The sequence below is a fragment of the Arachis ipaensis genome, chromosome B06 (genome assembly GCF_000816755.2).
Source record: "Arachis ipaensis cultivar K30076 chromosome B06, Araip1.1, whole genome shotgun sequence".
NCBI lineage: Eukaryota > Viridiplantae > Streptophyta > Magnoliopsida > Fabales > Fabaceae > Arachis > Arachis ipaensis.
In genome coordinates this window covers 10,763,228-10,773,273 of record NC_029790.2, presented here as the reverse complement: position 1 = coordinate 10,773,273, position 10,046 = coordinate 10,763,228, and the positions used below count along the sequence as shown (strand labels likewise).

General features: G+C 29.9%; 2 protein-coding genes across 3 annotated transcripts; one reads left to right on the top strand and one right to left on the bottom strand.

The window, feature by feature from the left end:
* LOC107648027 (putative expansin-A17) lies at positions 1,359-3,027 on the top strand. 2 transcript variants are annotated; one of them, XM_016352055.2, is made up of 4 exons: positions 1,359-1,569; positions 1,657-1,978; positions 2,071-2,390; positions 2,913-3,027. In XM_016352055.2, the coding sequence occupies exons 1-3, from the start codon at positions 1,443-1,445 to the stop codon at positions 2,381-2,383; spliced, it is 762 nt and encodes a 253-aa protein (XP_016207541.1). In that variant the 5' UTR covers positions 1,359-1,442; the 3' UTR covers positions 2,384-2,390; positions 2,913-3,027. The 2 variants fall into 2 exon arrangements, with proteins under 2 accessions (XP_016207541.1, XP_016207540.1); XM_016352054.2 differs by lacking the exon at positions 2,913-3,027 and having other exon boundaries at positions 1,361-1,569; positions 2,071-2,471.
* On the bottom strand, positions 5,205-6,238 carry LOC107648028 (germin-like protein subfamily 2 member 4). The gene has a single exon (XM_016352056.2). It carries the CDS (start codon positions 6,075-6,077, stop codon positions 5,403-5,405), a length of 675 nt encoding a protein of 224 aa, XP_016207542.1. The 5' UTR covers positions 6,078-6,238; the 3' UTR covers positions 5,205-5,402.

The following is a 10,046-nucleotide window of genomic DNA, read 5'->3' as shown; positions in this document are numbered from 1 at the left end:
ATAAATAGTAAAAAATAATATTATCCAATTTTTTTATTAAATATTTATTTGTGAAAAAAAAAATCAAAAGTTAAATTATTTGATATGGAGTGGAATAAATATTAGTACCAACTAGCAAGAGATCGGTACAATGGAGAAACAAGACAAACCAAGACTATAATGACGATGACGTGAATATAAACCGTATTTGGAATAATGTTTGGCGTAGAAAATAAAAAAAAATATCATTATGATTTAAAAAATTATGTGTAAATTAAAAAAAATAAATGTTAAGAATTATTTTGTGTATTTTAAAAAATGAGAAACTAAAGTGTCTGATTTTAAATTTTCAAAAGTTGATTTATGTAATTACTTTCAGTCTTTTAGGCTTGTAGATACACAAAACAATTTCTAATGTTTATCTCTGTTAGACCATACAATCTCTTCCAATTTAATTCCTTTAATTGAAATGTCTATTTTAAAATTTTTAAATTTTTGTAAAGATTATTTTGAGATTTAAAAAAAAATTAGAGACTATTTTTTAGTTTATTTTTTGTATTAAATTGGAGAAAAATTATATTGTCCGACAAAAATAAATGTGAAGAATTATTTTTTGTATTTTAAAATTTAGATGACTACAATATTCAACTTTGAAAACATAACTCTGATTTGTGTCATTATTCTAAATTCTATACATACAAAGGAAGAAGAATAAATATTTAATTATTCTGTTAATCTTCATAGTATCACCAAATTTTTAATTAGGTTTTTATATATATTTTCTAATTAGATTCCTACACTATTTTTAATTTTGTAATTATGTGTTTGTCAGTATAAAAAATTAGAGTTAACGTAATATTTTTTGCAAATTAAAAATACTCACAATTAAAAATCTAATTAAATTTTTGATCACTTATCTTTTGAGAGAAATATTTTATTAATTTTAATATTTTTAATACAAAAAGATCGAACTACAAAATTAAAAATAATATAAAAATTTAATTAAAAAATATATAAAAATTTAATTACAAATTTAATAAAATTATAAAAATATAATGAATAATTAAAACAAAAACAAATACTAATAAAAAATAACATTAATTGACAGTGAACAGAACAAACGGAATAATGGATATTAATGGATGAGTGGGAGAAATATTAATCCTATAGTAATTTAATATCCACTGTTATGCATTTATGCTATAATAAAAGAAAGTTGTTACATTCATCATGCATATATCATTTCTTTTGTCTTTTCATTTCTGTAACATACAATTATCTCATCTTGAATTAGTTTCGATAATTTTATGTCATCCTGATTATTTTAAAATGAAAATAAAAACAATGACAACAAGCATCGTGAGCTTCTATAAATTACCATATGATTTTGCCATAAAATAATCAAGTACGTTACATTTCCTTAGCTTGATTAGACAAATTAAACGGAGATATATATAGAGAGAATGAAAACATTCTTCTTTTTATTATTGTGTTTAGTGTTATTCATTGCACAACATAGAGTTGAATGTGCACCGTGGCAGAAAGCTCATGCAACTTTCTATGGTGGAGCCGATGCCTCAGGAACAATGGGTACCTAACTTGTATAATCAAGATTATTCATCTTGATATATTTTTTGTTCGGATTCATTAACTTATCATTGTGAGTTCTTGTTGTAGGTGGTGCATGTGGCTATGGGAATCTGTACACAGATGGTTACGGTACGAAGACGACGGCTCTGAGTACCGTTCTGTTTAACGACGGGAAGGCATGCGGCGGTTGCTATCAGATAGTTTGTGATGCAAGCCAAGTGCCGCAATGGTGTCTTAGGGGCACTTTCATCACAGTTACTGCCACAAACTTTTGTCCTCCAAACTATGCACTCCCTAATGACAATGGCGGTTGGTGTAATCCTCCAAGACCACACTTCGACATGTCTCAACCTTCCTTTCTAACTATTGCCAAATACAAGGCCGGCATCGTACCCATACTGTACAGAAAGTATGTCGTTATTCGTATAACATATACGATAATTTAGTCAAATATATTTAAAAAAAAAAATCCAATCCTAACATATATATTTAATTATGCAGAGTTTGGTGTAGAAGGAGTGGAGGGATAAGATTTAGCATCAAAGGAAGGGATTATTTCGAATTAGTGACGATAAGCAATGTAGGTGGAGTTGGGGAGATAGGGCAAATGTGGGTAAAAGGGTCAAAGAAGAATGTGTGGGAAGCAATGAGCAGGAACTGGGGTGTTAACTGGCAAAGTTTAAGCTATCTCAATGGACAGAGCTTGTCCTTCATGGTTCAACTCACCAATGGAAGAACCGTCATTGCTTATAATGTAGCACCCTCCAATTGGAAATTTGGCCAATCTTTCATCTCTAATGTTCAGTTCAACTAATTAATCACTGTGTGTTTGGATTTGGATTGTGGTTTGTAAAACTCAAATTTAAATAAAAATAATTTTATAAAATTGATTTTGGGTAGAAGTAAGTTTGTGTCAACATGATTTATGTTTGGTAACTTTATATTAAAATTGATTTTGATAAAATAAATATTATTTAGATAATATTAGTTAAAATCACTTTTAGATTGATAATTATCATAACTATAAAAATATATAATTTCAAATAAAAAATTAATAAAAAAATAAATAATAAATAATAAAAAAATCATATAAAGAGAAATAATAAAAATTTTATAAATAATGCAATAACATGTATAAAAGATAAAATTGGTAAAAAAAATAAATATTGAATATAGTGATTAAAAGTCCGTTAATGCAATAGAGAAATTAAAAATTATTATTTCTTGTAAACTTGGTTTTGTGAATAAAATTACTTGTGTTTTTATAGAAAAGAAAATTAGCCAAACCAAAAATGAAAACTTTCAAAAAGTTGTAAGTATTTCTTTCTCTTCAAAAACACCTCCTATACATATCCACTTGTATCCATTCAAATAGGCTCAACAATTCAAACATTGTGTGCAGTATTTGATGACTATAACAGCTATATAGCAAATCTTGTCACTCAAGAAAGCCATATGATAAGAATCTAGTACTTGATCTCAGCACGAATCTTTTAATTTCGTTGCTGTGTCCGAAGAAGGATAGCTATACTGATTCGGTATATTCGAAAGACACCTTGGATACAATATTGACGATCTAACAAGGATGATTCTTAGTAAATTTCTACTTACTGCTCTCATCTTTTATGGAATGGATCCCCCTTTGACTGTACAAGAATATGTGGAGCTCAACATGTCTGAAAGCACCGGAGAACGTTCTTTCTTTTTGCTGATATTATTACCAGTATTCGATACTGGATTATTCATAGCATTACTATACCCTCCCTTTCTTTTTCTTTAAGGTTCCTTGTTTCGGTAAAACAAAAAAATGATAATTTTTAAAATTTTATAAGATTGAATAAAAAATATCAATTAATTTTTTTATATAAATATAATTGCTATGCTTAGTGTGTGACTCGTTGATTTTTTAGAGTGGTTAGAGTTCGAGAATAAAATAAATGACTTATAGGATGAATTCATTAATAACTAAGTACTAACCAACTCATCGCTTCGCATTATCTGGATTTAAAGAATTAATCTAAAAATCGAAATAAAATCAAGATATCATATTTTGGTAGTAGAATTATAACAACTGAGATATTGGATAAAAAAAAAAACGAATCTGATTATAAGTTGTAAAGTAATAAGAATATACAGATAAAAATGAGTAATATATCTGAAAATACCCGTCGATTCCTTATTAACACTGTTTTGAGCACAACAGGTACATTCCAAAATAACCCTTACTCGGATATCTTTACCCTTGGACAAATTTGGATAACTATATTTATAGTTGGTTTCTAGATAATTCGTTAACATCCAATATCTAGTATCACATATACATGTATTTCTTCTATACCGTAAACCAATTGTTCGTGTATTCAATTGGATTCGAGAAGCATTCTTTGAAACCTTTCAAAAGACTTAAAAAAAAGAGAAAGAGTTGCCCTTTAGCTATTATATTATAATTTTATTATATACACCCCGACTTGACTCCTCTTTCAAATCTTAGTCTTAGGTTTTTGCTAGCCCTTTTCTTCTTTTTGATTATATCCTCGTTTATATCCATATGGTATAATCAATCTAAAAAAATTCGTTCGACCGAAAAACTGAATCTTTGCAACGAAATATTGAAATTTGAGTGATCTAAGTGAAATTTTTATTTATTGTTGAATTGAATATGAATGAAATACAAATACATTCTAGTTTTATGTAATATCCAATTTAATCACATGTCGTAAACGGAAATATAAGGAAAGGATGTGGATACAAAAAAAAATTTACATTAACCAAATTTGTTCGATGTAGAGGCAATCAAGAACGCTGCATAAGTAAATATATAACCTACAGAAAAGTGGGCTAATCCAACCAATCTCGCTTGCACAATGGAAAGCGCCACTGGTTTATCTCTCCAGCGAATCAAATTAGCCAAAGGTGTGCGTTCATGAGCCCATGCTAAAGTTTCAATCAATTCCTGCCAATATCCGCGCCAGGAGATTAAGAACATAAATCCAGTAGTCCAAACAAGATGTCCAAATAAGAATATCCATGCCCAGACGGATAAACTATTCATATCAAAGGGGTTATATCCATTGATAAGTTGTGAAGAGTTTAACCATAGATAATCTCTTAACCATCCCATCAAATAGGTAGAAGATTCATTAAACTGTGAGATATTACCCTGCCATAGTGTAATGTGTTTTCAATGCCAATAAAAAGTAACCTAGCCAATTGTATTTAACATCCAGAAAACTGCCAAATAAAATGCGTCCCAAGCCGAAATATCACAAGTACCACCTCGTCCCGGATCATCGCAAGAAAAATTATAACCAAAATCTTTTTTATCTGGCATTAACTTGGAACCACGTACATCCAAAGCACCTTTTACTAAGATCAATGTAGTTGTATGTACGCCATATGATAAGAGTATTATATTTTGACCTGTTCAGCAATAAGTGTTTGTGATGTAATCATATTACCGTGGTAATTTATCAAGTCTGTTAAAAATGAATAAATAATAAAAAAAGTATATGTTAGGAAAATAATATGGGTCAGGCTCTTTTTTTTAAGTCCATTTTTTCAATTGTGTTTATATCCCTATCTGATAAGACACTGGTATGTAAAAGCTTGTAGCAACTGATAATGACACAATTATATTATTATATATAGAAAATGTAAAAACTTCTTATTATTCAATTCTCTATAGGTACAATTATCCTCGTTTCAATGGACTCAAATGGGAAAAATGCAACCACCAAATGATCTTACATATAGATCAAGAATCACTTGGTAGAGGCCAGGAAAAAGAAGAATAGTTTCATATATATATATAAGAAAACGAAACAATCTTCCCTTTACTTCTTGGAGGAAATATTGGTCTTGATGTTACTAACGTCTTGGGCATCAATCTTGAATGCTAGAGCGAGAACATCATCAGGAACAGCCGGCGTTGCGCTGAACAAAGCGGCGGCGATGGACAACGTGCCGGGGAGTTGGCTGTTGAAGGCAGAGACAACGGCAGCAGGCTTGTCCGCATTGTTGTTCTTCTGAAAGTGTATCAACCCTTTTGGGAACACAAACACTTCACCTTCCTTTATGGTTTTTGATATGAGCTTGTTGGATGTGGTGACAAAACCAACTTCCAATTCCCCTTCCAACACAAACACGACCTCGGTGGCGCGTGGGTGCGTGTGCGGCGGGTTTAGGCCACCGGGTTTGTAGTCTATTCTTGAGAGAGAGACACCCAATGTGTTGAGCCCTGGAATCTTTTCCACATTGGCTGCTGTCACCACCGACCCTACTGTGTTGTTGATTGTTGCAGCATTGGCTAATCCGTTGAAGAAGAAATCAGATTCTGTCACGTTTGATAATTCTTTGCACGCAAATCCATTCACCTTCACACCTGTTTCTGAAGAAGAGGGAAGAGCAACACAAAAGTCTTGAAGTGTGTCAGGATCAGAAGCGAATGCAAAGGAGATGGCACTGCTGATTAAGATTACCAGAATTGCCATTGTCTTTGATTGGGACATGGTTGTATATATTGACGATAAATGGCTTAGGAGAAGATCTAGAGTGGGATGGGAAGCTTTTGAGTTGGATATGGTAAGAGAATAATAATAATGGCAATAACCATCTGCTTTATATGTATATATATCTTGATGATCAAGTATTGGCAAAGTCCTTCAACTTTAATTCAAAGCAATTGCAACAATAACATTGGAATATTTACCACAGAAAAAGAGAACATAAACACAACTGCACGTGACTATAAGTTTGGTGCATGCTGAGGAAATGCCAACCATCAGTTAGTTGAAGGGTTTAAGGAGGCTTTGGTGTAAGATTTGCAAGACATGGACATTACTGAAAACAGAGTCCACCAACTTTTCTATTTTATATAGCATCTTTTTATTATTATTTTAGAGCCTTTAAATTTCCTTTTTAACGAGCTGTGTGCAATTAGGTATTTTTTAAAAATTATTTAAGAAGAATGCTAGGGTCAGTAATTTTGTAATTTGTAGCCATTAAATAGCTATTAATGATAGTTTTAATGGTGTGAGGTTTCATCCAATAACTCCTCATTTTTCTTTGCTCGTTACATGCTGGTCAGAATTTAACAAAGTTGCTGGTCCCTATAGCATTTCCCTCTAATGATCAAAGGGAAAAATAAAGGTGGTATCCAATTCCATCTTTTAATTTCAATACTAAAGTGAGTTACGTAAAAATGGTATAATTTCGTTATTTAATAAACATAATTGATAATTGACTTGAAATTTTGTTGGAGACCATCAATTTCACTCTATCAATTTGCTCTTGACGAATTAGTACGATGAATGTTAGAAAATTATTAAAATTTATTTTTTTTAGTTATTATTTAGTCATCAATGTTTAAAAGTATAAACTAATGTATATTATTAAATTATTAATTTAGCCGAGTTTATATATATATTAGAAGTGCTATACATATACAAATTATTTTAGTTTTCAAATCATATAAATTGGGATAAATTCAATAAAAAGGACGCTCAATAGTTTCCATAGTGTACTTTGCGTTCCTCTTCCTCTTCCTTTTTTTCTCCTTCTTCTTCGTATTTCTCTTTCTTTTTCTTCGCGTATTTCATCTTCATCATCGTTTTTTATTACTGTTGTTGTTGCTGCATTTTTTCCTCATTCTCTTTCTATTAATTTTGCAACATTATGTATTTTTTTCTTTATTTGATTTTTTCCCCCCAAAAAGAATTATGAGAATATGAAATAAGAAGATGAAGAAGAAGAAGCAGCAGAAAATGAAGAGGAGGAAGAGGAAGAGTTTTGAATTATGTAGAACTTATTAGCACACATTACCAAAAATTCTTAAATAATACACCCAAATATCTTCGTATTACACCCAAATTTGCTGCAAATACAGAAAAATATTTCCTCTAATGCTGCATTTTTTTGTTCTTCTTTTTTTCCTTATTTCTTTCTTTCTTTTAGTTGAACAAATGTAAGTTAATCATCTTCTAAGTAATTTTGTATCATTATGCGTGTCTTCTTTTTCTTTGTTTGATTTTTTTGTTTTTATTCTTGTTAAAAGAGTAAAACAAGAAGAAACTTGAGAAGATAAAATAAGAAAAAAATGAACAAAAAAAAAGAAGAATATGATGATGATGATGATGATGATGATGATGAATTGATGATGATGAAAAAGAAGAAGAAGAAGAAGCAGAAGATGAGGAGGAGGGAGAAGAAGAGTTTTGAATTGTGCAGAACTTATCAGCACACATACACTAAAAATTCTTAACAATACACCAAATATCTTCGTGTTACACCCAAATACAGAAAAATATTTTCTTTAATGCAGAACTTTTACATTACATTCAATTCAAACCATCAACGATGAACAATAATTTTCACAAACAAAGACATTATTCACCTACAGAATCATAAACTACTAACGAAAATATTAACTAGAATTGAACCACACCTCAGCCACTTAATTGGATTCAAAATAATCGATTTCGTTCTGGTTCAATTAACAATCTAAACTTGAATTATTCATTATTTTCAACAATGAGATAACTGATGATGGAAGAGAAGGAGGAAAAGGAAGGAGGAGAAGAATTTCTAACGAAAAAAAAGGAGAAAGAAGAGGAAGAGGAGGAGGTGATGTTGGTGAAAGAGTAAAACAAGAAGAAATTTGAGAAGGTAAAACAAAAAGGAAAAGATGAATAAGAAAAAAAGAAGAAAAAGATGGTGATGTTGATGAAAAAAAAAAGAAGCAGCAGCAGAAGATGAGGAGAAGAAAGAGGAAGAGTTTTGAATTATGCAGAACTTATCAGCACACATATATTGAAAATTCTTAAACAATACACCCATGTATCTTCGTATTACACCCAAATATTTTCGTATTATACTCAAATTTACTGCAAATACAGAAAAATATTTCCTTTAATGCTGCATTTTTTTTTCTTATTTCTTTCCTTCTTTTAGTTGAACGAATGTAACTTCATCTTCTTTCAAAGAATTTTATACTATTATGTGTTTCTTTTTCTTCTTTGTTTGATTTTTTTTTGTTTTTATTCTTATTAAAAGAGTAAAACAAGAAGAAACTTGAGAAGATAAAACAAGAAAAAAAAGATGAATAAGAAAAAAAGAAGAAGAAGATAATGATGATAATGATGATGAAAAAGAAGAAAAAGTAGCAGCAGAAGATGAGGAGGATGGAGAAGAGTTTTGAATTATGCATAATTTATCAGCACACATACACCGAAAATTTTTAAAAAATACACCCAAATATCTTTGTATTTCACCCAAATATCTTCGTATTACACCCAAATTTATTGTAAATACAGAAAAAAAATTTCAATGCAGAACTTTTACATTACATTCAATTCAAACCATCAACGATGAAACATTATTCACCTACATAATCATAAATTACTAACAAAAAAATTAACTAGAATCGAACCACACCTCAGTTACTTGATTGGATTTAAAACAATAATTAATTTTGCTTTGGTTCAATTGATAATTTGAATTTGAATTATTCATTATTTTCAATAACAAGATAAGGAGGAGAATGAGAAAAAAAAAAGAGAAAAAAAGTTTCAATAAAAAAAGAAGGAGGAGAAGGAGAAGGAGGAGGAGGAGGAGGTGGTGTTAGAGCATCTACAATGGTGAGTTCCTCTTTCACTTTTTTCTGACACATAGGAACTCTAACCATTGGAGGAGAGAAGGAATGAGTTCCTGCACGGGTCTCAAGGTGAGGGAGTCCCTCTAAACAGGGACTCAAGGATATTATTAAAATTAACAATTGTAAAAAAAAAACTATAAATTAGTGTAATCTCGAATTATATATTGTGTATTATTATTATATATGAATTTATTTAATATTAATATCTTTTAATAGTGAATTATTTTTAAATTTATAAATTTAAATAATATTATTAAAAAAATCAATTACATTAATTTTAAGTATTTTAATTAATTAATTAAGTGGGACCACAATAAGGACTAAAGTTAATTCCTCCTAATGGAGAAGAGAGAGATGCTTTGAGTTTCTATTTATCGTTTATGATGCAAAAGCTGATGTGGAGTTACTTTTTATGACAGGTGGGCCATAAATAGGGACTGAGATGAATTCTCTACTGGAGATGGTCTTAGTAACAACGATAACAAAAGAAAATGTGAAATAACGGCACAAAAAAATATGCGTGTATTGATTGAAAAATTTATTAAATTAAAAAGAGTGTAAAATCAACGTATTAAAATAGACGCGTCTAATGTGAAATAGAATATATAGATAGAATATATAGATTTATATGAATAAAATGCTTGTACGTGTAAAATAATTGAATATATATATAGAGGGGCACTTTCGGTGAAGCCGTGACACCAGCAGAATCGGTTGTTCCTTTCAACATTTTACTTTGGTTTTGTATTACTTTACGTGTCCAGTTTTCAATAGAAAAAGGATAATTAATTTATAATTTAAAATTTTAAAATATATAAAAACCATA

Excerpts from the sequence above, each read along its gene's own strand:
- LOC107648027 (XM_016352055.2), top strand. The coding sequence starts at position 1,443 with ATGAAAACATTCTTCTTTTTATTATTGTGTTTAGTGTTATTCATTGCA. Across the intron at positions 1,570-1,656 it reads CGATGCCTCAGGAACAATGG|GTGGTGCATGTGGCTATGGG; the intron begins GTACCTAACTTG and ends TTCTTGTTGTAG. Across the intron at positions 1,979-2,070 it reads GTACCCATACTGTACAGAAA|AGTTTGGTGTAGAAGGAGTG; the intron begins GTATGTCGTTAT and ends TTAATTATGCAG.
- LOC107648028 (XM_016352056.2), bottom strand. The coding sequence starts at position 6,077 with ATGTCCCAATCAAAGACAATGGCAATTCTGGTAATCTTAATCAGCAGT.